At 58.3% G+C, this 27476-nt stretch overlaps 2 protein-coding genes across 2 annotated transcripts; both read left to right on the forward strand.

The window, feature by feature from the left end:
• Positions 1 to 671: 671 nt before the first annotated feature.
• LOC149861154 (uncharacterized) lies at positions 672 to 13680 on the forward strand. The gene is made up of 7 exons (XM_090053723.1): positions 672 to 715; positions 3358 to 3559; positions 6335 to 6828; positions 9313 to 9432; positions 9578 to 9664; positions 10313 to 10486; positions 11872 to 13680. Exons 1-4 carry the CDS (start codon positions 672 to 674, stop codon positions 9413 to 9415), a joined length of 843 nt encoding a protein of 280 aa, XP_089909849.1. The 3' UTR covers positions 9416 to 9432; positions 9578 to 9664; positions 10313 to 10486; positions 11872 to 13680.
• A 449-nt stretch (positions 13681 to 14129) lies between these two features.
• Positions 14130 to 27476, forward strand: LOC149861155 (prelamin-A/C-like). The gene is made up of 12 exons (XM_090053344.1): positions 14130 to 16189; positions 20037 to 20193; positions 20450 to 20575; positions 20664 to 20834; positions 21120 to 21245; positions 21494 to 21714; positions 22203 to 22362; positions 22481 to 22588; positions 23220 to 23339; positions 23485 to 23571; positions 24240 to 24413; positions 25702 to 27476. Exons 1-11 carry the CDS (start codon positions 15840 to 15842, stop codon positions 24381 to 24383), a joined length of 1770 nt encoding a protein of 589 aa, XP_089909470.1. The 5' UTR covers positions 14130 to 15839; the 3' UTR covers positions 24384 to 24413; positions 25702 to 27476.

The raw sequence follows: 27476 nt of genomic DNA on the forward strand, positions 1-27476 counted from the left end.
CCCTTGGAGCCGACTCTTTGCAAGGGGGTTTCCTGGCTGAGGAGTGCCCCAATCCTCCTGGCATGGGGACATCCCCCGTGCATGAGCAATGCAGCCTGGGGGGCACTGCGTGTCGGCTGGGTGAGCTCCATTGTGCACGGCTGCTGTGGGTCTCAAGGGAGCTGGGCTGGCTCTGGGTGTTGTCCCCAAAGCAGCGGGGGCTCAGACCCCTTGCAGAGCCCAAGGTGATGCAGTGGAGCCAGGCCCATCTGCCCCTTGCAGATGGCAGAAATCAGCCCCAGTTTCTCTCCCGCCCACCACATCTCCCTGAGGTCCCCACAAAGGTGCTGTAGGTCTGGGGGGGACCCTCTCCCCCCACAGCCCTGGGAAGGCAAAGCCAGCCCGCCACTGGTTTGAAGGTGGGGGGGCAACGGAGGACAGAGCCAGCGCCCCATCAGGAGTAAGGAGCAGGTGCCCGGTGGACGTCCCTGCAGCCAGACACTCGAATCCCAGCTGGGGCGGGTGGATGATAGGGAGATGGAGTGATGTGTGTGGGTATGGAGCTGGACAGAGAGAGAGAGAGACAGCGGTGTGAGGCAGATGGATGGACTGATAGACTGTGTGTGTATGGGGTGGAGGGATAGATAGACTGAGGTGTGTACAGATAGACAGACAAAGTGGTGTGTATAGGGATGGACACGGACAGAGAGATGGATAGAGCGAGATGGATGGATAGGTGAGTGGAAAGAAGGCAGGCAAGCAGGCAGGCAGATAGATAGATAGAGGGATGGGTGGATAGGTGGGGTGGGTAGACAGACAGACACACAGGTAGATGAAGTGGTGTGTCCGGCGATAGATAGATAGATAGATAGATGGATGAACAGACAGACAGGTGAATGGATGGACGGCAGGCGAGTGGACAGACAGACGGACTTTGCATGCCTGGGGCTCCTAGAGGAGGATCACACCGTGCCCCCTTCCCCTGACCCAGCCCAGCTCCCTCCCCTGGCCTCGATGGCTCTGGCCCAGCACCGGCCAATGTGGAGCTTAGCCCTTCCTGCAGCCCCATCCTGGCCGGCGGTGTGTGAAGCCCGGCGCGGTAACCTAGTTTCTGCCTCGCAAGGAGCTTTCTGTCCTGGCCTAACGGCAAGCACAGGGGGTCGTCGTCATCCCCACACCTTCCCAGCCATCGGCTCCTCAAAGGCTGGGTGGGGCTTGCCAGCTAGGTCCGTGCCAGCTAGGTCCCAAAGCACTGGGTCAGGCTGGAGCTCATGGCAAGGCCCCGAGGAGGAGGGGGTAAATAAGGGAGGAATCCCAAGAGGGGTAAACGAGGGAGGAACCAACTCTGGGTTGTATGAGAAACACAGTTGGGGGCCCTTTTTAGACCTATGTAAGCCCCCTGTCGGTGCCCACCCTGTTCTGCCCGTGGGCTGGGAGGCCGCCTGCCCCTGGGGTCCTTCAACTGGATCCTCCAAAGACTTATGAGTAAAGCCCCAACCTCCATGGTGCTGCGAGGTTTGGCCTTCCAGTCCCCTGCACAAAGCACTAGACCCCCCACCCTCCCCCGAACCCAGAATTGGACCCCAGGGTCCCCCACTTGAGCGGGTCCGGACATAGATCCAGGTGTCCAGCACCGAGCCACACTGGAAGCCGGGCTGGTCCCCGCTTGGCTGTGGGGAGCTGGAGACGCCCCCAGAGGTGCTGGGACTTGCCCGGGGAGGCTGGAGTTTCTGGCTTCCCGATGCACGGGGAGCTACCCTCCCCGCCCCGCTCCAGCCACTGCCAGGCTCAGCGCCAGGGACCCACGGGGAGGGGAAGGAAGCACAGCTGGGGCCCTGCACAGACTCATCTCCCATGGGTGCTGAGCCCTAAGCCATGGGGCTGAACCATCTGCCAGCAAGGATGCCCCCATGTCGAAGCTGATCCTGTGCCCTTGACAGATAACACCAGCCCTGGGGACAGAGGTGATGGGTCTGGGGGGACTGTCATGGGGTAAGAGGGAGGGTGGGGGTTTGCTTGACATTTCCTTTCCCTTGCACTCGTCTGTTCATCCGTGTGCTCCTTCCTTCCTTCCCTCCCCCCTGCCCGACTGTCTGTCTGTCCCCACCATTGCTCTTTCCTTCTCTTCTCTCTCCCATTCCCCCTATCCCTCCCTCTCAACCTCTGCCCCCTACCCTGGGGCTGAGGCCCTGCTCCCTCTCTCCGCTCTTCCACCTTGGTGGGGCTTTTAAAACCCAGAGACCAGCCCCCTGCCACCGGCACCGCTCCCTCCGGGCCACGCTTGGCCCCGTCTCTGTATGCAGCTGTGCCAGGTTCAGCACTGTGAGACTGGATGTGGTTGCACCTGGGGCAGGCAGAGACTTCTCCTCCACTATGGGGGGCAAGGCATGAAGTGGGGGAGGGGGATGGAGGATTCCTGGATAGTGGAGGGCTGGGGGCTTAAAACAGGAAGGAACACACTCACACATGCACACATACATGCACGCGTACACACACATGCACATGCACACGCATGGACCCATGTCCTGGGTACAGCCCCTAGCACAAGCCAGCCCCATGACAAGGCTCCTGAGTCCAACTGCAGCCCGGCTGGGGGAGGGGAGGCACCGGGGGTCTCCATACAGGGCAGGCTTTCAGGCCTGGGGGACAGACAGGCTGGTTTGGCCATGAAAGTGGTGGGGGGTAAGATGCCTTCACCTCCCCCCCTCTAAAACAGCCCTGCTGCCCAGGCCAAGAGGCTGGAGCGCCCAGGGAGGACCCCAGGGGATGCCCTGGCTAAGCAGATACAGGGCTGGGGGGAGGGGGATCAGCCTTTCTGCTCTGGGTTTGTACAGCACCTGGCACGGGGCCGTTTTGGGCGCTCTCAGGATGTCCTGCCACACTCTGGCCCTCACTGCTGTCCCCTCAAAGCTTCCTCCCAGGGTCCCTGCCCCGGAACGAGAGTGTGAGAAGCCAGAAACCAGTCACCTATGGGAGTGTGGGAGCCCGTCCTTGCACCATCCGGAGGGTCAGGACTCCTGGGGTCCATCTGTGATGTTGGGGCGGTGGGGGCCACACAGGACTCCTGGGTCCTGCTTCTGCATCTGCAAGTATAGGTGGTCTAGTGGTGTGTGCGTGTGTGTGTGTGTGCGTGTGCATGTGTGTGTAGAGGTCAGGTTGCCTCATATGCGGGGGGGTGGGGGTAACAGCAAAGGGAGGAGGGAGAGCGCCCGGGGGAGGTGAACACACCACATTCACCCCACGCTGGGCAAAGGGAGCCGTTCCACCCGCCGGCAGCAGTAGAGGGCTGTTACCCGCCTGCCTCCGCAGCAGGGGCCTGGCTAGGGGCAGGGAGGGTGTCCCCCAGCCCCGGTGAGCTGGACTCCAGGTCTCCCCCAGGAGGGTGGGGACGGAGGGGGAGGGCAGGAAACCTCATGGGTTTCCGTTGCAGGTGGGTGGCGGTGTAACCCTGTTCCCTCTCCCGGCAGCACCCACACCCCCGCCGCCATGCCCGCCCGCGCCCTCTGCCTGCTGTGGGGCCTGGCAATCTCCGCTGCAGCCCTCGGCCCCGATCCAGCGCCTCGTGTCGCCTTGCAGTAGGGTGAGTACAGTGGGGAGGGGGCTGCCGCTGGGACTGGAGGCAGCCTGGGCAGCCCCCAATTTGGGGCAGGAATATTAGCCCAAGCAGCCGAATGTCAGTGGCGCTGCTGGTCCTTTCAGGCCCCTGTTTGGTTGGTTGGCATACATATGCAATCTATAAATGAGGCTGAATTTGGTTCCTTATTCCCAGTTCCTTATTCCCGGTTCCTTTTTCAAAGCTAATCTAGACCCAATATAAACTGGTTATTAATGAATTCCACATCCTAAAAAAAGAGAATTTAATTAGCTCTGCATATGTACTAAGTAATATGTAAAAAAATATTCTGCATCAAGTACAGAGCCACAAATGAAGGTTAGATTAGGGTGGGATTATGGGGCAAAATACTTCTTGGGCCACCCCAAATTTCATGGTGATGCCACTGGGGAGCTGTCCCAAAGAGCTGACCACAGCCCCGCCCGGCCCAAAGCACGGTTTGGCTGTGCCAGGCTGCCCACTAACAGCCCCCATGCCCACTGTACTAAGTATAATGGCTTGAATAAAGAACTAGCTTTCAGGCTGGGATTGTGGCTAGAAATTCTGCTTGGGCCACCCATTGGATTACCTCTGTGCCTCTGGGGGACTGTCCTGGACATCTGTGACCAGAGACTTGCCTGGCCCAAAAGGCGGTTTGGCCATGCCCAGCTGCTATCTGACAGGAGCATAATGGCTCGAATATGGAACTGGTTTTTGGGCTGGGATTAGAGATGGAAGTCCTTGTTAGGCCCCCCCCCACTCCATGGCTCTGTGGCATTGGGCGATTCTCCCAGGCTGTCCCACCAGAGCAGTGTCTGGCCCAAAGCGCCGTTTGGCTCTGCCGCGCTGTCAAGTCAGAGCACGCCCCCGCCCCAGCGACTGCACTAAGGGCAGTGTCTTAAATAGGGAACTCTTTCTGGGCTGGGATTAGAAATGGAAATCCTTCTTGGCCACCCCACGCCACGCCTCTGTGGCACTGGGGGACTCCCCCAGACATCCCTGACTCTTGCCCGGCCCAGAGCGCAGTTTTTTCATGCCATGCTGCTAACTGCAGCCCCCATACCCATTAACATAATAAAAGGCTTCGTCTGGCTGTCTGTGTCTGTCTGAATGTCTGTCCGTAATGCTTCTAGCCAGCTGCGCATGTGCCCCCGAGAGGGCGGGCGGCGATTGGCTGGGCGGCACATGCTGCGCGGGCCCAAGTTTGCATGGCTGCCGGGGAATTTTGGGGTTGGGGGCCGTGCCCCAGCCATCCGAGCAGCCAGGCTGCCCCCGTCTTCCTGCCTGAGGGCCAAAGGGGTATCATGGTGGCCGCCTGTCCTGGATGCCCCCCAACCAGCAGGGACAGGGAGGTGGGGGGCAGGGATGGAGGCAGACGCAGGCCAAGCAGGCTCCCCTCCTTCCCCGCACATCCGCTTCAGGCCTGCCGGCCCGCGTCTACCTCCCCTCCCCTCCTCTCCCTCCCTCCCTGTTCCGGGGTGGCTCAAGGAGGATTTGTGGGTATAATCCCAGCCCAAAATCCAGTTCCTTATTTGGGTCCATATACTTAGTACAGTGGCTGGGGTGCTGTCTGCTGGCAGGCCGGTACGGCCAAACCGCATTTTGGGCCGGGCAGGTCTCTCATCAGAGGTGTCCGCAAGAGTCCCCTGGTGCCAGAGGGACATGGTCTGGGGTGGCCCAAGAAGGATCTCTGGGTATAATCCCAGCCCCAAATCCAGTTCCTTATTCGGGTCCATTAATTTAGCACAGTGGCTGGGGTGCTGCCTTTCGCACCGTGGCACGGCCAAGCCACGTTTTGGGCCAGGCAAGTCTCTGCTCAGAGGTGTGCAGGAGTGTTCCCTGGGGGCACAGAGATGTGGCCTGGGGTGGCCCAAGGAGGATTTCTGGTCATAACACCAGCCCCAAATCCAGTTCCTTATTCAGGTCCAGATACTTAGCAGTGTCTGCTTGGTGGTGTGCGTTGTCAGCCTGGCACGGCCAGACCACGCTTTGGGCTGGGCAAGACTCTTGTCAGATGCATCCGGTAGAGCCCCCCCGGTCGTGCAGAGGTAATCTGACGGGTGGCCCAAGCAGATGGGTAGCCATAATCCCAGCCCAAAAGCCAGTTCCTTATTCAAGCCATTATACTTAGTACAGCGGGCACGCGGGGGAGCGCAGGCCAGGGAGCACCCCGGGGAAGAGCGGCCCCCCGCAGGCGCCCGGAGCAGGCACAGGCAGCCCCAGGCGGGCAGGGGGCGCGGGGCCGCTCCGCCCCAACCCAGCACAGTCTTGCAACCGGCCGCTGCCAGCCTGGGCCTGCCGGCTCCCGCACTGTTTGCCGCGGCCGCCCTCAGCAAAGTGCCCGGCGGGGGGGTGTTCCGCGCCCAGCAGTTGCCGCCGGCCGGCGGGCGGGCCACAAGCCGGAGCGGGGCGAGGGGGGCGGGAGCGGCCCCGTGCCCGGCGCCTCCCGCGCTCGAGGAGCCACGTGCGCTCTGGGGGGCGGGGCCGGGCGGGCGGCCCTGGTGTTGTAGGCTTCCCCTGGGTCCTACTGCCCCCGAGTGCTGTCGTTCGTGATCAATATTCATTTTCTAAATTGTTTCGGGGCCCGCGGGCCGCGGAGCATGGCGTCGCGGGCCGGAGTTTGCCCCTCCCAACTCTAGTCGGTCTAATGACATCACACCTGCCACGACCTTGAATTGCCCTCGCCCTACGGATCATTTATCATGCCTTGTTCCTGGAAATGCCTCCCCCCTTCTTTTTTTTTTCCTATCGGTTTCTTTAAAGGAGCAAAACTGGGTGCAGCCGCTTCACATAACCCCACGCTCCTGCGACACCTTCATCCGGGCGCATGTGAGCCGGCTCCAAGGCGGTGTCTCCGCCTGCCAGCGGGAGCCGGGGGACGCTGAGACCGGACCTGCACCCTGCGCCCAGCATGGAGGCCCCCGGGCAGCGCCGGGCCCCCGCAGCAGGGCGGGCGCCCGGCCGGTGTCCCCCGACCACGCCACACGGCTGCAGGAGAGAGGATCTGCAGGAGCTGAACGGCCGCCTGGCCCTGTGCATCGACCGCGTGCGGTGCCTGGAGTCGGAGACGCGGGGCTGCGGCTCCGCCTCACCGAGACGGAGGAAGCGGTGAGCCGCGAAGCCTCGGGCGCCAAGGCGGCCTACGAAGCCGACCTGGCTGAGGCCCGCGAGGCCCGGGACTCGGTGGCCAAGGAGCGGGCGCGGCTGCAGCTGGAGCTGAGCAAGGGGCGGGAGGAGCGCGAGGAGCTTAAGGCGCGGTGAGTGTGTGCCCAACTCCCCTGGGTGGGGGCACGGGGCAGGGAGCAGCATGTGTGTCCCCCCACCCCCTACCCCGGGGCTGGGGCATGGGGTGGGCACAGAGCTGGAGTCTGACCAGCTGTGGGGGGCCCTGGTGTCCCCGAGCCCGGAGCAGGGCTGGGAAGGGGCCCGGGGCTGCCTCCCCTGAGGCCTGGCGGGTTTGTGGCGTCACGGGCTTGGCAAGCGGGGAGGATCGGGGCGCGAGCAGCCCGGCTCCAGGTCCAGCCGAGAGGCTCTGAGGGCCAACGGCTGGCTTCGAAATGCCCTCCCCTGCAAGCAGTGGCTGCGTGGGCAGTGGGTGCGGGTGGTCACAGAAGTGCAAGGGGGTCCCACAGCCGCTTTGGCCCTGTCGCCCGGGTCTGGGTCCTGGCATCATGCCCGAGCGGTGCGCCACGGAGGATCTGCCCTCCCAGGCGGGGGCAAGGCCCCGTGACTGTGGGTTGGGGGTGGCTCGTGCACCTGGAAAGCTTCAGCGCTCCCTGCCAGGCTGGGAGAAGGGGCGCCAGGCGTGCCTTTGCTGCCCCCTCTGCACTGTTTGCACAAGGCTTGTGACCGCCAGGGTCCCTGCCTGTCCCATTGGTGCACGACAAAGAGACACTTCTGGCTTCCTCCCCACCTCGCAGGATGATTGTGAATCTCGGGGTTCCTTGCACATTTGCCTGAAAAACGAGGTGCTTGTGAACTCCGTTGCCTCGTCTGCAATGACACTTGTGAACACCCAGGGCCCCGTCCACACGGTTTATCACAAGGAATGCGAGGCTTGTAAATTTGGGGATCTTGTACGAGGGTGGGGGCACTTGTGAGCCTAGCATGGTAACGTGCCCCAAGCCCATGTGGATCCCTGTGCAGGAGCTGTGACTCCCCTTTCCGTGGCTGCCTTCTCTGCTCCCAGAAATGTGGTGTGGCATCAACACCTGCATGGGAAGATGGTGGGTGCCTAAATCCATTGGGCACATGCATATGCTTTTCCACTCCCAGTGACTCTTCTGGCTCTGGGAAGGAGGGGAGGGAGGCTGGTTGTGGGCACTGCTTGGCAGCAGCTCCTTCAGCTTACGTGCCTGTGCCAGGGTCAAGGTCAGGGGGCTTCTGCAACAGCTTGGACATGGCCCCTCCTGCCTGGAGCCACCCAGCCAGGACCTCCATGTCTCTGCTATCCCAGCTCTATACATAGCTTGTGGCTCCCAGGACACAGGGGATCCACCTGTTCCCTGCGCCACCCCCATCCCCACAGGCCTCGATAGCCTCAGTGTGAGCTGGGACAACTGCGGGCAGACAACTGCTGCAGGCAGGTGTTGGCCTGAGCTGCCCGCCCTGGCCTGGGCACCAATCTCTGCGTAGCTTTGCAGCTGCCTCCACCAGAGATGTAGCCAATGCAGCGCTGTAGCAGGTCACCGAGGGAGGGTGTGGGGTAAGGGTGAGGAATCAGAGCTTTCATCTCTGCCACCTGCACAACTCACTTGCACATATGCAAATTGGGCAGACGAGGGGCCCTCTCTGAATGACCCCCCCCACTCCTGGGCACAGTCTGTAGGGACTCCTCCCTGGGTTAAACTGGGGAACGCCCCATCATGCAGCAGGGAGTCCCCATGGCAGAGATCCAGGTGCATGAACCCCAAGCTGTCTTGTGGGGCCATCTTTGTATTGCCGGCGCAGTGGGGCAGAGACTTGCCACGTCACCCATACGGCCCAAAGGACCCAAAGCCTGGCTGCAATTCAAAGAGTTGGACCGAGGCAGGAGCTGGGAGCAGCATTCAGGCACCCGGATGTCTGGCAGAGAAAGCGTTTGGCTTCTGGTGGAAAAGCCGGTGCAAGGGTAGGGCTGAGGGCAAAGTCCCCCTTGGCAGTGGCTCTGAACAGGGTTGAGCTGCAAAGCAGGTGCGGAGAGTGTGGACTTTGCCCCCCTCGCTACCCCGAGATCCTGCATTACTATACTGGAGCGTTAGCGCGGGGGCAGTGGCACCGTGACCATCTGGCGTGGGCCTTTTACCTAGCACCAGGACCAGCCCCAACTACATCATCCCAGCCAGGGCTTTGTGCAGCCAGGTCTTTAAAAACCTCCAAGGATGGAGACTTCCCCAGCTCTCCGCGCAGCCTGTTCCAGTGCTTCATCCCTCTCCTAGTGAGAGTTTTTTCTAATATCCAGACTGAACCTCCCTTGCTTGAACTGGAGCTCGTTGCTCCTTGTTCTGTCATCTGCCACCGCTCAGAACAGGAGAGCCTAGTTTATCCAACACTGGGATTCGAACCCAGAACCGACTAAACAAAAAGTCCAGGTCTGGTGTGTGGGAAATCCCTTTCCTTTTAGGTGCCAGACTCTTAGCCTCCTCAGCGGGCTCCTGGGGAAGTCCCACCTGCCCTCTAGGAAGGAGGTAGGGAGGGCGGTTATGGTCCCATTAGCACCACTGGCACAAGGTGTGACCGTTGTCTGCCCATGTTCCCTGTAGATCTGGGGCTCGGGGGCCGGTGCAACCCACAGCCCTCCCACGGACTTGGTGTGGAAGGCCCAGAGCTCGTGGGGCACCGGAGACAGCCTGCGGACTGCCCTGATCAACTCCAACGGACAGGTGAGATGGCGGGGGAGCCCAGGGGGTATCAGTTCTCTGTGCACCAGGCACAAGCAGGGATGAGTGGAGGGACGAGTGACACTTGTGGGGTCTCTGAGGCTGTGGCTGCCTCCTGACCTCAACTCCTGCCCCCTCTCCGGTGCAGGAGGTGGCCATGAGGAAACTGGTGTGCACCGTGATGATGAATGAGGAGGATGACAAGGATGATGAGGAGAGCATCCACTACCATCATGTGAGTGCCAGGCCCCAGGAGAGGGGAGACTTGGCCTAGGGCTCCCAGATGATGGATGGACCATGCCAGGGCCACATGCTGGGATGGGGAAGGTTTGGAGCAGCTCGCAATGGGAAGATGCTTTGCGGCCAGGCTCCGTGGGGCTGGAAGTGACCACCCAGAAGCCCTTGATGTCCTCGGTGTACCAGGCAGCCTTCGAATGCATCACAGTCCTGACTGCAGAAGCAAGGTGGCTGTTTTGCTACAGAACAGGCCTGAATCCATGCCCCCCATAAAGCCAGGAGGCAAAGCTGTCTCCCAGGCATGCTTATAGAGGGGAACTGAAGCTACCCGCCCATTCGCATCCAGGTTGGGGTTATGTGTAGAAATGCCTCCACAGCATCGTATTACTGCGGTAAAAATAATCCCCTAAACCAAGACTCTTCCATCAAACCAGGAAGCAAGAAGGGATCTCCTCCAGCACCAGGGAAGGCTAATTCCTGCTCATGGAGACCCCTCAGCAGCTTTGTTGGGGTGGGTGGGACAGGGTGGGTGTTGCTGGCTGTAAGAATAACCCTGTGAGAAGGTGGTGTTTCCTAAAGCTGAGGTCCTCTGCTCCTCTCTGGGAGGTGCTCAGGGTGGCCGTATCTCTCTTTCGCCTCCATCCAGGCCCACAGCAGTGGTGCCCAGAACGCCGGCCCATCCTCAGACTCATGCACCTGCCGTGTCAAATTCACCCGCCACTGCCGCAGCGTTGCAGGTCCCAGCACCAGCTCCAGTGGACTGCATGAAAACCTGATGACCAGGTCCTAAATCCTGGAGGACGCCATCCCACGCAGGCAGGTCGGTGTGGCAGGGAGCAGCAGGGGGCTCGAGGGACCCAGGTGTCCGGAGCGCTGGACCGATGGGTATCATGCCTCTGTGGGCTACAGTGAGTAGAAACCAGCCCTCTTTTGAGTGCAGCAGGTCTGGAGGGGAGAAGACTGAGGTGGGATTTGATAATAGTCCTCAAATAATCAACAGTGCCCTTGTTGCCAAGAAGGTTAATGGTATCCTGGGCTGCATTGGTAGGAGTGTTGCCAGCAGATGGAGGGAAGTGATTATTCCCGTGTTCGGCACTGGGGAGGCCAGCTCTCTCCGCCAGACATCTGGGTCCTGTATCCAGTTTTGTATCCACTACAGAAAGGATGTGGACAAGTTGGAGAGAGTCCAGTGGAGGGCAACAAAAACGGTTCAGGGACTGGGTGACAGGACTTGCAAGGAGAGGCTGAGGGACCTGGGCTGATTTAGCCTGGAGAAGAGAAGACAAGAGAGGTTATAACAGAAGCCTTCAACTCCCTGCAGGTTGCAAAGAGGCTGGAGCTGGACTGATCTCAGTGGGGGCAGATGACAGGACAAGGAGCAATGGGCTCCACTTGCAGCAGGGGAGGTGTAGGCTGAATATTAGGAAAAACTTTCTCAGCAGGAGGGTGGTAACACATTGGAACAGGTTCCCCAGAGAGGTGGTAGAGTCTCCATCTTTTTTAAACATGGGGTAGACAAAGCCCTGGCTGCGATGATGCAGTTGGGGCTGGTCCTGCTTTGAGCAGGGGCTTGGACTAGATGTGACCTCCCAAGGTCCCTTCCCACCCCCATTGTCTGTGATTCTATGAAATAGCTGAAGGGCAATGACAGCGAAGGTGGAGATGGGCTTTTCTCTGTGGCGTAGGGCTGAGACTAAGAGCAATAGCCTCAAGCTGCAGCAGGGGGACCTGAGGTCAGAGATGAGTTTTCCTCTCTGGAAATGTCCAAGAGCAGGTTGGACAGACACCGGCTGGGATGGGTGCGTCAGGCCTTGACTAGATGCGACTTCATGAGGTCCTTTCCAGCCCTTCTTTGTTTGCTCCTAATTAATTGACAGCTAGATTAATGTTATTAGCTGAAGATTCAATTAATACTATTTGACTAATATTATTACCCCAATATCCTACCATGAATCCGCCTGCTTGCCAGGGTTATCGATGCTGCGTGTCATTTGTAAAGTGGAGAGAATTAGACTGATGATTTCTGTGATGAAAGCAAAGATCTCTTATTAGCAGATCTGAGTATTTCTACTTTGTGATTTCAACATCTTGGAATAAGCAGTGGTAGAGCAACTACTTCTCTGGCTGGTACCTGCTATCTGCAGCCTTTATCACTTGTAAACTTTTATATATATATATAAATATAATTTCTCTTTTCTTTTCCAGGCTCCTCAAAACTGCAGCATCATGTAACCGGTTGGAGGCATCCATCCTTGACAAAAACCTGCCATAACAAGCTATTCTTCCCCAAAGCAAAAGTACCTTCCCCCCCACCTCCCCCCATCCCGTCCCTTCCCCTCTTTTTAAAACAAACCAAGAAAGGTTGGGGTTTTTTTTTGTTTTCTACCGCAGGAATTTATATATATATATATATTATATATAAAATGCAAAATGACGCTTTGATTTTTTTTAAAGAAAGAATATCTATTTCTATAGAAAAAAACCCACACCAACAAGAGCTTTTTCAGCTGCTGCATTTTTTTAAACACCGAAGCCAAAGAAGTCAATGAATGGTGGTTGCCAAAAAACGACAGAGAGAAAAAAGTATTGGTAGTTTAATAGCTCTTTAGATGTATTTTTTTGCCAAAGGTTTTTGTATAGGGGTTTGATGTAAAGCCATTTGAGATGGGGGCCCCCCATCCCTTTAGTATCTTGGGAGAGGGGGGCTGTGTTGCTCTACAAAGCCATGTGCTAGACCCGAAGGCAAAGCTCATTTCAAAAGAGCGGGATGAGCTTTGGCATAGGTAAATTGTGCTTTGAAAAGGGAAATCCAGTCCCTGAGGCTCTATTTCTCCTGTGCACTAAGGCTCCTGCCCCAGCTCTCATGGGCATCATCCGTGAGTCCCGGAGGGCCCAGGTCCCCCTATTTTCCCATCACTTTCTGCACCGAGGGGTGCGCACAAGAGGCCTGAACGATGTTCTCATTGATTTCCCATTGGCCTCATACCCGGGGCATTACCTCCCGACCTCCTTGTCCTGCCTATTGCGCTTACTCCCATTGCTCCCTGCTCTTGCCATGGGAAAGACCCCATTTTTCTGTACTGTATTACTCATCGGAGGCACTAATTGTATATATACATACATATATATAAAAAAACATGTATAAGCAGCCACAATGTGCCTTAAAAGGGGCGGTGTCGAGCGTGAGAGGAAGGAGAGAGCTTGTCTAGAGAGAGACAGAGCTGGGTTGTAGCTTAGGGTCTGTGGTCGAGACAAATGTGGGCAACAGGACATTAAAAGCGATGCAGAGTTTCCGATCGTGGTTGTTGCTAGTCCAGGGACCAGGGGCTGCCCCAAGCTGATCTTCAAGGTCTGTAGGTTTAGGGATTGTGCTAAGGGGTGGTGGGGCCAGGGCTTTGCCTGTGGGAAAGTCTGGCTCTGTGGAGCAGCTTGATGCCAGCCGTGATGTGGCCCCACGAGCTGAAGCCTTTTTGCTGCTTCTGCTTCACTGTGGATCCGGTCCTGCCCCTCTCCCCCCCCACACCTGTCTCCTGCCTTCATAGGAGGTTGGGGGTCTGCCTAGGGGAGCAGGAGCTGGAGTCCGAGCCCATTCTGGACCTGGGGGCTCATAAGGACTGCACAAGACAGTTTCCCCCCTCTGATTTTTTCTTGATATCACTATTTTAAGATGGGTCCATATACTCCAACAGCGCCCAGCCAGTCTCTAGCGCCCCGATGCCTTCGGCGGCACACGCTTTGCATGTGCGGCACTGTTCAAAGAAGCTCGCCATGCACCACTCCCTGCCCAGCACTGGGTCCAGCCGCCTACTCCGTTGCCTTGTCCCTGCCCGCCCCCACGATCAACACTAAGGTCAGCCCAGTGGGGCCTTTCTTTGCCCCCCAGAGAAGGCGCCGTTTGCTGATAACCTGCCGCCACCCTGGCTGTAGTCCCGCTTTGCCACATCTCGCTCAGTGGAAATGTTAGCGATGTTCCTGTTCTTCTTCCCCAAATCAATACACGAGGAATCCTGCCCAGCCCGTGTCCTGTCATGATTTCGTAGGGGGCTGGGCTTAGGGAAAGGGGCAGGTGATGCTCTCGGGCCCTGAATGGGAGGCTGCTGATCAGCACGGAGGGAGCCTCGGGCTTGGGGTAGCAGTGGGTGGGTGCAAGGGGCATTGGCAGAGCTCTGGGGAGGGGGGCCCAGGACTGGACTGGGGAATTAGGGGCACCGGAGCCCCCCGGGGCAGCTCGTAGTTAGAGCCACGGGAAGAGGCTGACCCAGGGAGGAGCAGGGGCTGGGACAAGGTGTCTGGGTGCAGAGGAAGTCTTCCTGCAGAGGGAGACCTGGGGCTGCCCTAGGTGTGACCCCCCCCCCCAACACCTCCCCCCAGGTGTCTGGAGGCTGCCACACTTCTGATGGCAGCACTGGGAAGTGGCCTTGACCATGGCAAAACCAGTGAGTGCCCTGCCAGGCAGGCTGCTGCTCAGGGATGAATGGCACTGGCCAGGTGCCTGCAGGCTGCAGCTCCTGTCCTCCACTTCCCCAGCTATGCGTACCTGTGGGGCTAAGTGACTTGGCCAGCACCCTACAGCAAAGCGGTGGCAGTCTGGGCTCCTGCCTGCCTGGGCATTAACAGCCGTGATTTAAACTGCATGTTGGAGGGAAGAAGGAAAGCAGCCTTGGAGCTAGGAGGCAGCTCCAGAAGCCACAGCCAGGAGGATGGCAGATGCCGGCAGAGCCTGCAGCCGTGGCAGGGGAGTGCCCGGCCCCTGCCCACTGCAGATACATGGGTGCATGAGGGTGCTCGGGGACCTCGCTCTCCTGCAGCTATGCAGCTGAGTGACCGGGAAGCCAGTGGGAGCTGGGGCTTTCTGTGTGCTGCGCAGGTCAGGACAGGGTGACAGGGGACAGGACACCTGGGTTCTCTGCTGCTGATCCACCCACCAGCTCCTGGCTCCAGGGCTCAGGGCCGTGATGGGGAAACCGAGGCACGGGGAGGGGAGATGGGCTGTCTCAGGGGCATCCAGGCACGGCTCTCCCTGGTTAAGGCAGGAGGGGCAGAGGGCCACAGAGTGCCTGGCTCCAGACAGGGGCATGGGGCCCAGGGTTTCTGCCTTGACAAAGCCTGTTGTTGCCATCAGGGATGTAGGTGGTGGGCGCTGGGCACAGTAGAGAGCTGAGCACAAGGGCTGATCACTGGGTATGGTGGGGAGATGGGCACAGGGCTGGACTCTAGGCACAGCAGGGAGCTGGCGCTCCATTTCCCTTGTCTCCACACAGAAACAAGGCATCCCAGTTTCAAAGGCAATACCTGTCTTCATGCCCACTGTCTCTCAAGTGCCCACAGCCATGGCAGCTTGACCTACTGTCCACTGGGCGTTACGGTAATAACACCCTGGGGCGGTGGCCATCCATCTGTCCAGCTGGCCAGGGAGTGCTGTGGCCGCTACAGCCAGGCACCAGAAGGGGAAGGGGCAGGGACTCGTGGGCATGGGTGCCAGGGCCCAGAAGTGGGGAGACACAGACTACACTGAGATCTGGGCAGCCTCCACCTGCTACTGCCAAGGGCTTGGGACTTGTGCACTCACACCCTTACACACGTGCACATGCACTTGTGCACTCGCACATCACACCCAGGCATTCATGAACTATCATGCAATCACACTATCATGCACTCTCTCACATGCACGCACCCACTTGTGCATTTACATGTGCATTGGTGTTCATGCACACACACGCACATACACGTGCATACTTGTGCACCTATACACACAAGCATATACTTTCTCACATGGTTATATACACACACACACATGCTTATGCATATACCTACACACAAGCTTACACACACAACTAAATACACATGCACACGCATACCTTTGCACAGTTACAGACCGGATTTTGCCCACCCCTGACTCTAGTCGGTCTAATGATATCACATCTGCCACGACCTTGAATTGCCCTTGCCTTATGGATCATTTATAATGCCTTGTTCCTGGAAATGCCTCCCCCACTCCTTTTTTTTCTTTCAGTTTCTTTAAACGAGCAAAACTGGGTGCAGTCTGCTTGGCTTAACAACACCCTCCTGCGACACCTTCATCCAGGCGCATCTGAGCCGGCTCCAAGGCGGTGTCTCCGCCTGTCAGCGGGAGCCGGAGGACGCTGAGACTTGACCTGCACCCTGCGCCCAGCATGGAGACCCCCGGGCAACGCCGGACCCCCTGCAGCAAGGTGGGCACCCGGGCGGTATCACCCGACCACGCCATACGGCTGCAGGAGAAAAAAGACCTGCAGGAGCTGAACGACCGCTTGGCCGTGTACATCGACCGCGTGCGGTCCCTGGAGTCGGAGAACGCGGGGCTGCGGCTCCGCGTCACCGAGACGGAGGAAGTGGTGAGCCGCAAAGCCTCGGGCACCAAGGCGGCCTACGAGTCCGAGCTGGCTGAGGCCCGCGAGGCCCGGGACTCGGTGGCCAAGGAGCGGGCGCAGCTGCAGCTGGAGCTGAGCAAGGTGCAGGAGGAGCACAAGGAGCTTAAGGCGCGGTGAGTGTGTGCCCAACTCCCCTGGGTGGGGGCATGGGGCAGGGAGTGTTGCCCTGGGGCAGGGGCAGGGGGCAGCACGTGTGTCCCCCCACCCCCTACCCCGGGGCTGGGGCATGGGGACGGCACAGAGCCGGAGTCCGACCAGCCGTGGGAGTCCCGGCGTCACCCCAGCCGGGAGCTGCCTCCCGTGAGGCCTGGCAGGTTTGTGGCATCACGGGCTTGGCAAGCGGGGAGGATCGGGGCGGGTGCAGCCCGGCTCCAGGTCCAGCCGAGAGGCTCTGGAGGCCAACGGCTGGCTTCGAAATGCCCTCCCCTGCAAGCAGTGGCTGTGTGTGCAGTGGGTGCTGGTGATCACAGAAGTGCAAGGGGGTCCCACAGCCAATTTGGCCCTGTCGCCCGGGTTCAGGTCCTGGCATCATGCCCGAGCGGTGCGCCATGGGGGATCTGCCCTCCCAGGCGGGGGCAAGGCCCCGTGGCTGCGGGTAGGGAGTGGCTCGTGCACCTGGAAAGCTTCAGCGCTTCTGGCTGTCCCTGGCCCCGATCCCAAAGCTGCCGTCTCCCATTGACATCAGCGCCATTTGGATCTGGACAGGCTTAACCCTTAGGGCAGAGCCTGCCGTGTCCTTGGCACCCCGCTCCTCCCAAGGGTAAGATCAGGGCCTTACCCAGCACCTGGCGAGGCCCCTCTCCCCATCCCACCCTGGGTCTCTGGCATCTTACCCCCCGGCCCGGGCTAAGGGCCAGGAACTTGGGTGTCCCTATTGATCGGTGGAGGACGCCTGGCTCGGCACCTGCTCCCACATACCTGGGAGTGGGGGTCCAGCCAACTTTGATACCCTTCTTGGCGCCATTCCCCCCCAGCACTGGGATGTCTACCACGCATTGGAGCACCCTGAGGAAAATCCATGTGGGTCCCTTGGGAGCTCACGGGGTGCCACACATGACGTTGGTGGGAGCGGGTTGTCAGGACATACAGAACTAGGAAGGGATCCAGGCATCCTTCGAGCCTTGCAGCTCTCACCACTGGGCCACGTTGCCCCTCTAAAGACCACCCAGTGCCCTGGGCGTCTCGGGGGGGACCTCAACGTGACCAGACTCTGCAGTGTGGGAGTTTTCTTTCCCTCCCTCCTTCTCCCAAACAGGAACCAGCCCCTGCTCGTTAGCTGCTCCTCCGACGAGCTGTGGCTTCCTGAATTGCCAGCCCTAACCCAATTACGCCGGCAGCAACTCATCTCCTTTCCCATCCCCGAGCCCCAGCCGGGCTCTTGTTCACGAAGACGAAGGGAGCTGGAGCCTGGGGAAGGGCGGCCTCCACCCTGCCTCCCGCACCCCAGTGCCAGAGCCCCAGCGAGGGGCCGCAGCCCACAGTGGGGCTCCATGCAGATTTGTGGGGGGCCAGTGCCAGGCTGGGAGAAGGGGTGCCAGGCGTGCCCTTGCTGCCCCCTTTGCATTGATTACACGAGGCTTGTGACCGCCAGGCTCCCTGCCTGTCCGGTTGGTGCACGACAAAGAGACGCTTGTGACTTCCTCCCCATCTCACAGGATGATTGTGAATCTTAGGGTCCCTTGCACTGAAAAACAAGGTGCTTGTGAACTCTGCTGCCCCATCTCGCATGACACTAGTGAACACTCAGGGCCCCGTCCACACGGTTTCTCACAAGGAATGTGAGATTTGTAAATCTGAGGATCTTGCACAAGGGTGGGGGCACTTGTGAGCCTACTGTGATAACATGCCCCAAGCCCGTGTGGGTCCCTATGAGGGAGCTGTGCTTCCCCGTTTCGTGGCTGCCTTCTCTGCTCCCAGAAATGTAGTGTGGCATCAGCGCCTGCATGGGAATATGGTGGGTGCCTAAATGCTTTGGGCACATGCACATGCTTCTCCACTCCCAGTACCTCTTCTGGCTCTGGGAAGCAGGGGAGGGAGGCTGGTTGTGGGAACTGCTTGGCAGCAGCCCCTTCAGCTTACGTGCCTGTGCCAGGGTCAAGGTCAGGGGGCTTCTGCAACAGCTTGGACATGGCCCCTCCTGCCTGGAGCCGCCCAGCCAGGACCTCCATGTCTCTGCTATCCCGGCTCTATACATAGCTCGTGGTTCCCAGGACCTGGAGCATCCCCGTTCCCTGCTCCACCCCCATCCCCACAGGCCTCAATAGCTTCAGTGTGAGCTGGGACAATTGCTGCAGGTGGGGCTTGGGCCGAGCTGCCTGCCCTGGCCTGGGCACCGATCTTGGGGTGAGGGTGAGGATCCAGAGCTTTCATCTCTGCCACCTGCACAGCTCATTTGCACATATGCAAAGTGGGCAGACGAGGGTCCCTCTCTGAATGACCCCCCCCCCCGGTTTGTAGGGACTCCTCCCTGGGTTAAACTGGGGAACGCCCCGTCATGCAGCAGGGAGTCCCCATGGCAGAGATCCAGGTGCATGAACCCCAAGCTGTCTTGTGGGGCCATCTTTGTATTGCCGGCGCAGTGGGGCAGAGACTTGCCACGTCACCCATACGGCCCAAAGCCTGGCTGGGCTTCAGCTGTTGCAATTCAAAGAGTTGGACCGAGGCAGGAGCTGGGAGCAGCGTTCAGGCACCCGGATGTCTGGCGGAGAGAGCATTTGGCTTCTGGTGGAAAAGCCGGTGCAAGGGTAGGGCTGAGGGCAAAGTCCCCCTTGGCAGTGGCTCTGAACAGGGTTGAGCTGCAAAGCAGGTGCGGAGAGTGTGGACTTTGCCCCCCTCACTACCCCGAGATCCTGCATTACTATACTGGAGCGTTAGTGCGGGGGCAGTGGCACCGTGACCATCTGGCGTGGGGCCGGACACATGGCTGTGCTATAGGGGAGCGTTTTTGAGAGCTGAAGCGCCTTTTACGTAGCACTTGGGATACAAGTGCCTGAGGGGGCCTGGCCTTGCCATCACGGTGGCTCCTTCTACCTCCCAAGATCCTGCAGTCCAGATGTGCTAGTGGCCATGTGCACACATTGCCATCAGACCAGTCCCACCTCCCATCCACAGGGGCTGTCATTCCTCTTGCAGTATTTTGCAACTCAGCCTCAGGCCTTGGTTTGAAACCTCCAAAAGGCTGACGTTTGCATGGCCTCTGTGATCCAGTTGGGTCCCCTAAGCCCTTGGGCTGATGCCAACACAGGAGGGGTGGCAGGATATAGGGTCAAGGTGAGGTATTGGGGCTTGGGCCTGCACACAGGATGCTCACCAAGGGATTTGGAAGTATCTGAAGCCCCAGACAGGGTGGAGGATGTTTGTTGGCAGCAGGGCCACATATGGTTCTGGAATGATTCACACGGATTTGGATTTGATTTTGCTGATTTGACTTGGGACACGAAAAATTTTCCTTTAAGAACAAAAACAAAAAAAGTGCTAAGGTCCAAAATCAGTGGGGAAAAGCCAGGTAAAATGTGGAGTTCCAGGTCAAGACGGTACATTCCTATGTCAGGTTGACCTGGAGTCCACGGAGCTGCCGGCAGCCTCCAACTCAATGCATTTCTATGGGACATTGATCTAGCATCCAAGGAGCCAGTGGAGGGAGAGCAGAGGCTCTGAGGCCATGTCAGTGCTGGGGTCTGTTGCACTAAGCCAGCTGTGTTGGGGAATACGGCACTCATGAGTGTGAAACACCAGTGCCATGGGCCTAGCTGGATGTGCACAAGTGAAATGCTGTGGGTCCTCCTACAGCTAATGCTGTCGCTACAGGGGCCGTTTCTCCACGCACATGAAATCCCCAATCCCCTGGGTTGCGGTTCTGGGCTGGGAGGTGCTCTGGGTGCATGTGAGACCTGGAGGATGCTCTGCTTGCACGTAGCTGGTAGCGCTTCCTCCCCGACGGCCTCGGTCGCTCTCTTCCAGAAATGCCAAGAAAGAATCGGACTTGCTGTCCGCCCGGTCCCGCCTCAAGGACCTGGAGGCCCTGCTCAACTCCAAGGAGGCCACACTCACCACCGCCCTGGGTGAGAAGAGGAACCTGGAGAAAGAAGTCTGGGAGCTGAGGGCACAAGTAACCAACGTGAGCGATGCCAGCCCTAGGGGTCAGGGCTGCTGGGACGCCATTGCCCTGGGGTGGGGAAGTCCGCCAGCCCCAAGGCTGATCTCTGCACTTGAATGTGGACAGGTTATGTAAAGCAAGGGCATGCATATGCATAGCACAAAAATGAAGCAATGCCAGGGTGGAGATTTCCAACCCAAAAGCATGCCCAGCCCTGCTGTGTCGGAGACCCCAGTACCTCCCCCCATCCACACTCACTCCCTGCTTCCCTCCCCAGCTGGAAGCTGCCCTGAATGAGGCCAAGAAGCATCTACAGGATGAGATCCTCCGGCGTGTGGACGCCGAGAACCAGCTGCAGACACTCAAGGAGGAGCTGGAGTTCCAGAAGAACATCTACAGCAAGGTGGGCCGGGCTGGGCCGGGCCAAGGAGGGACCCCAGGGGCTGCACCAGGGGATCCCGGGGCTCACGTGCCCGCTTCTCCACCCCCAGGAGCTGCGGGAGACCAAGCGGCGTCATGAGACACGACTGGTGGAGATCGACAACGGGCGGCAGCGGGAGTTTGAGAGCAAGCTGTCCGAGGCGCTGCATGACCTGCGGGCCCAGCACGAGGCCCAAATCAACCTCTACAAGGAGGAGCTGGAGAAGACCTACAGCGCCAAGGTACCGGGGGAGGAGGGGTCCAGGACACCTGGGTTCTGTACCCACCCCTGCCGCTACCTCTAGGTGGGTCTGGGATCCAGGAGTGCCAGGATGTTGCTCCCTGCTCTGAGTGCCCCGGCTGCCCCAGAGCCACTGGCACTGCCACGGGTGCCTGCTGTGACTCAGTTTCCCCATCTCAAAAGTCAGAGGCTTCTGGGCTGTTCCCCACTCCCACCGCCCCCTGCACCCCATGTCCCCTTCCACCACCACCCCACAACCAGTGGCAATTAACTCCTTGGCTTCCAGCTGGAGAACGCCAAGCAGTCGGCAGAGAGGAACAGCAACATGCTGGGCGCCGCCTATGAGGAGCTGCAGCAATGCCGCAGCTGCATCGACAGCCTCTCGGCTCAGCTCAGCCAGCTCCAGAAGCAGGTGAGACCTGTCCCCCCCACTGCATCTGTCTGTCCATCCATCCTATCCCATGTGCCACCAGCTCCCCACCGTGGCCACATCCACTTGCCCCTCTTTCCCGCTGTCTTGGCTTCGTTTATAGCCTGGCCCAGGATCTGGGCACCCCAAGTGCAGCTGTGTCCCCCCATGAGCTCAGGGGGAGTTTGCCCCATGGACCGAGCCCCCGGCGTGCCTCGTGCTGCCCTCAACCCCGTGCCCTCTGTCCCCAGCTGGCAGCCAAGGAGGCCAAGCTCCACGACCTGGAGGACGCGCTGACGCGGGAGCGGGATACCAGCCGCCGCATCCTGGCCGACAAGGAGCGGGAGATGGCTGGAATGCGGGCACGCATGCAGCAGCAGCTGGACGAGTACCAGGAGCTGCTGGGCATCAAACTGGCCCTGGACATGGAGATCCACGCCTACCGCAAGCTGCTGGAGGGCGAGGAGGAGAGGTGGGGGCACCTGGCGCTGGGGTGGGAGCACGGACAAAGTACGGGAGGGTATGACCAAGGAGGGTGGAGATGTGGCCAAAGGGGGTGGGGTCTATCTGGGGGTGTGGCCAAGGATCATGGGAAAGAAGCCATGCTAGGGGTGTGGCCAATGATTGTGGGGGAGGAGTCTGGTTGGGGTGTGGCCAAAGAGTGGGGGAAGGGCTTGGTTAAGAAGACTCTGATGGGGGTGTGGCCAAAGAGAGTGAGGAGGGGCCTGGTTGAGGATTGGAGGGAGTCTAGTTGGGGGCAAGGCCAATGCCAGTGCCAACCTGGATGGGGGCGTGGCCTGAGAGCATGGGAGAGGGGGGCGTGTCTTTGGGGGTGGCCAAGGAGGCTGTTGAGGATTGGAAGGAACCTAGTTGAGGGTGTGGTCAATGCAGAGGGGGCGTGGCTGGCCCCACCCCTCCTGGCCCTGCCCTTGCCCTCACCACCCGCCCTCCACCCTGCAGGCTGCATTTGTCCCCCAGCCCCGCAGGCAAGGAGCGCAAGCTGGAGTATGACAAGTCACCCAACAACTTCACGCACCACGTGCGCACCAGCGGGCGTGTGGCCGTCGAGGAGGTCGACCTGGCCGGCAAGTTCGTGCGGCTCAGGAACAAGTCCAGCGAGGTAGGGCCGGGCGCTGAGTGATGCCCGCCGCGCCCCCCTGCCAAACGGACCCAGGCTGGGCCTGAGGCTGGATGGGAGACTCCCCCCATAACCCACCCCCGGCCCTTCTGCCTCACAGGATCAGGCCCTGGGGAACTGGCAGATCAAGCGCCAGAACGGAGAAGATCCCGTCATCTCCTACCGCTTCCCTCCCAGGTTTACCCTGAAGGCTGGCCAGGTGGTGACGGTGAGTTGCGAATGCTGTTCTCAGTTAAAGGGCTCATGCCCAGAAGCACTAGTGCCCGGTTCTCAGGTGGCCCGTGCTGAGCAAAGCTAACCCGGATGAGGTGTGGTGCTCAGCCCATAATAGACAGTGAGTGTTGGGAGGGACGTCAGGAAGTTGCATCTAATCCAACCCCTGCTCAAAGCAGGACCAGCCCCAACTACATCATCCCAGGCAGGGCTTTGTGCAGCCAGGTCTTTAAAAACCTCCAAGGATGGAGACTCCCCCAGCTCTCCACGCAACCTGTTCCAGTGCTTCATCCCTCTCCTAGTGAGAGTTTTTCCTAATATCCAGACTGAGCCTCCCTTGCTTGAACTGGAGCTCGTTGCTCCTTGTTCTGTCATCTGCCACTGCTCAGAACAGGAGAGCCTAGTTTATCCAACACTGGGATTCGAACCCAGAACCCACTAAACAAAAAGTCCAGGTCTGGTGTGTGGGAAATCCCTTTCCTTTTAGGTGCCAGACTCTTAGCCTCCTCAGCGGGCTCCTGGGGAAGTCCCACCTGCCCTCTAGGAAGGAGGTAGGGAGGGCGGTTATGGTCCCATTAGCACCACTGGCACAAGGTGTGACCGTTGTCTGCCCATGTTCCCTGTAGATCTGGGGCTCGGGGGCCGGTGCAACCCACAGCCCTCCCACGGACTTGGTGTGGAAGGCCCAGAGCTCGTGGGGCACCGGAGACGGCCTGCGGACTGCCTTGATCAACTCCAACGGACAGGTGAGATGGCGGGGGAGCCCAGGGGGTATCAGTTCTCTGTGCACCAGGCACAAGCAGGGATGAGTGGAGGGGACGAGTGACACTTGTGGGGTCTCTGAGGCTGTGGCTGCCTCCTGACCTCAACTCCTGCCCCCTTCTGCTGCAGGAGGTGGCCATGAGGAAGCTGGTGTTCACCGTGATCGTGAATGAGGAGGATGACAAGGATGATGAGGAGGGCATCCACCACCATCATGTGAGTGCCAGGCCCCAGGAGAGGGGACAGGGCACAGTGGGATGGGGAGACTTGGCTTAGGGCTCCCAGATGATGGATGGACCATGCCAGGGCCACATGCTGGGATGGGGAAGGTTTGGAGCAGCTCGCAATGGGAAGATGCTTTGCGGCCAGGCTCCGTGGGGCTGGAAGTGACCACCCAGAAGCCCTTGAAGTCCTCGGTGCACCAGGCAGCCTTCGAATGAATCGCAGCCCTGACTGCAGAAGCAAGGTGGCTGTTTTGCTACAGAACAGGCCTGAATCCATGCTCCCCATAAAGCCAGGAGGCAAAGCTGTCTCCCAGGCATGCTTATAGAGGGGAACTGAAGCTACCCGCCCATTCGCATCCAGTTGGGGTTATGTGTAGAAATGCCTCCACAGCATCATATTACTGCGGTAAAAATAATCCCCTAAACCAAGACTCTTCCATCAAACCAGGAAGCAAGAAGGGATCTCCTCCAGCACCAGGGAAGGCTAATTCCTGCTCATGGAGACCCCTCAGCAGCTTTGTTGGGGTGGGTGGGACAGGGTGGGTGTTGCTGGCTGTAAGAATAACCCTGTGAGAAGGTGGTGTTTCCTAAAGCTGAGGTCCTCTGCTCCTCTCTGGGAGGTGCTCAGGGTGGCCGTATCTCTCTTTCGCCTCCATCCAGGCCCACAGCAGTGGTGCCCAGGACGCCGGCCCATCCTCAGGCTCATGCACCCGCCGTGTCATATTCACCCGCCGCTGCCGCAGTGTTGCAGGTCCCAGCACCAGCTCCAGTGGACTGCGTGAAAACCCGATGACCAGGTCCTAAATCCTGGAGGACGCCATCCCATGCAGGCAGGTCGGTGTGGCAGGGAGCAGCAGGGGGCTTGAGGAACCCGGGTGTCCGGAGCACTGGACCGATGGGTATCATGCCTCTGTGGGCTACAGTGAGTAGAAACCAGCCCTCTTTTGAGTGCAGCAGGTCCGGAGAGGAGAAAACTGAGGTGGGATTTGATAATAGTCCTCAAATAATCAACAGTGCCTTTGTTGACAAGAAGGCTAACTACAGAAAGGAGGTGGACATGTTGGAGAGAGTCCAGTGGAGGGCAGTGAAACTGGTTTAGGAGCTGGGGGACAGGACTGGTGAGGAGAGGCTGAGGGAACTGGGCTGATTTAGCCTGGAGAAGAGATAACTGAGCGGGGTTGAATAGCTGGCTTCAATTCTCTGCAGGGGGTCGCAAAGGGGAAGGAGCTGGACTGTTCTCAGTGGGGGCAGATGACAGGACAAGGCGCAATGGGCTCCACTTGCAGCAGGGGAGGTGTAGGCTGGATATTAGGAAAAACTTTCTCAGCAGGAGGGTGGTGACGCACTGGAACAGGTTCCCCAGAGAGGTGGTGGAGTCTCCATCTTTTTTAAACATGGGGTAGACAAAGCCCTGGCTGCGATGATGCAGTTCGGGCTGGTCCTGCTTCGAGCAGGGGCTTGGACTAGATGTGACCTCCCGAGGTCCCTTCCCACCCCCATTGTCTGTGATTCTATGAAATAGCTGAAGGGCAATGGCAGCGAAGGTGGAGATGGGCTTTTCCCTGTGGCGCAGGGCTGAGACTAAGAGCAATAGCCTCAAGCTGGAGCAGGGGGACCTGAAGTTGGAGATGAGGAGGATGTTGCTAGCTCTGGGGTGGTCGAGCTGTGGAACATGTCAAGTTTCCCTCCACCTGGAAATGGCCAGGAGCAGGTTGGACAGACACCGGGCTGGGAGGGTTGACTTATCCTGCCTGGACTAGATGCAACTTCATGAGGTCCTTTCCAGCCCCTTTCTTTGTTCCTAATTCATAGACAGCTAGATTAATGTTACTAGCTGAATATTCAATTAATAATATTTAATTAATATTAATACCCCTATATCGTACCACGAATCCGCCAGCTCGCCAGGGTTATCAATGCTGCATGTCATTTGTAAAGTGGAGAGTATTAGGCTGATTTCTGTGATGAAAGCAAAGATCTCTTATTAGCGGATCTGAGTATTTCTACTTTGTGTTTTTAATGTGTTGGAATAATCAACTACTTCTCCGGCTGGTATTTGCTATCTGCAGCCTTCATCATTTATATATATCATTATTATTTTTTTTCCTCTTTGATTTTCCAGGCTCTTCAAAGCTGCAACAGCATCCATCCTTGCCAAAAAAACTTTCCATAACAAGCTATTCTCCCCCTAAAGCAAAAGTACCTTTCCCCACCTGTCCCTTCCCCTCTTTTTAAAACAAACCAAGAAAGGTTGGGATTTTTTGTTTTGTTCTCTACCAGAGAAATATAATGCAAAATGACGCTTTCATTTTTTTTAAAGAACAGAAATCTATTTTTATAGGGAAAAAACTCACCACAACCAGAGCTTTTTCAGCTCCTGCATCTTTTTAAATACCGAAGCCAAAGAAGTCAATGAATGGTGGTTGTCAAAAAGAGAGAAAAAAAATTGGTAGTTTAATAGCTGCTTCGATGTATTTTTTTGCCAAAGGTTTTTATATAGGCGTTTGATGTAAAGCCATTTGAGATGGGCCCCCCTGTGCCTGTTAGTATCTTGGGGGATGGGGGCTGTGTTGCTTTACAAAGCCATGTGCTAGACCCGAAAGCAAAACTTATTTCAAATGAGCTTTAGCGTCCGTAAATTGCTTTGAAAAGAGAAATCCAGTCCCTGAGGCTTGATTCTCCTGTGCCCCCCAGTCTCACGAGAATTATCTGTGAGGGTTCTGGGGGACACAGGTCCCCCTATTTTCCCATCACTTTCTGCACCGAGGGGTGCATACAAGAGGCCTGAGCGTTGTTCTCATTGATTTCCCATTGGCCTCATACCCGGGGCATTACCTCCCGACCCCACTTGTCCTGCCCACAGCGCTTACTCCTATTGCTGCCTGCTCTTGCCATGGGAAAGGCCCATTTTTTTCATACTGTATTACTCATCTGAGGCATTAATTGTTTTTATATATGTGTGTGTGTATATATATATATAGAGAGAGAGAGTTGTTTTTATATATATATATATACACACATGAATAAGCAGCCACAATGTGCCTTAAAAGGGGCGGTGTCGAGTGCAAGAGGAAGGAGAGAGCTTGTCCAGAGAGAGACAGAGCTGGGTTGTAGCTTAGGGTCTGCGGTCGAGACCAGACAAGGGCAACACGACGTTAAAAGGGATGCAAAGTTTTCAATCGTGCTTGTTGCTAGTCCGGGGACGAGGGGCCGCCCGAGGCAGATCTTCAAGGTCTGTAGGTTTAGGGATTGTGCTAAGGCGTGGTGGGGCCAGGGCTTTGCCTGGGGGGAAATCCGGCTCTGTGGAGCAGCTTGATGCCAGCCGTGATGTGGCCCCACGAGCTGAAGCCTTTTTGCTGCTTCTGCTTCACTGTGGATCCAGTCCTGCCCCTCTCCCCCCCCCACACCTGTCTCCTGCCTTCATAGGAGGTTGGGGGTCTGCCTAGGGGAGCAGGAGCTGGAGTCCGAGCCCATTCTGGACCTGGGGGCTCATAAGGACTGCACAAGACAGTTTCCCCCCTCTGATTTTTTCTTGATATCACTATTTTAAGATGGGTCCATATACTCCAACAGCGCCCAGCCAGTCTCTAGCGCCCCGCTGCCTTCAGCGGCACACGCTTTGCATGTGCGGCACTGTTCGAAGAAGCTCGCCATGCACCACTCCCTGCCCAGCACTGGGGCCAGCCGCCTACTCTGTTGCCTTGTCCCTGCCCGCCCCCACAATCAACACTAAGGTCAGCCTAGTGGGGCCCTTCTTTGCCCCCCAGAGAAGGCGCCGTTTGCTGATAACCTGCTGCCACCCTGGCTGTAGTCCCGCTTTGCCACATCTCGCTCAGTGGAAATGTTAGCGATGTTCCTGTTCTTCTTCCCCAAATCAATACACGAGGAATCCTGCCA

This window comes from Crocodylus siamensis, chromosome 6, assembly GCF_052110815.1.
Source record: "Crocodylus siamensis isolate JL-2025a chromosome 6, ASM5211081v1, whole genome shotgun sequence".
NCBI lineage: Eukaryota > Metazoa > Chordata > Crocodylia > Crocodylidae > Crocodylus > Crocodylus siamensis.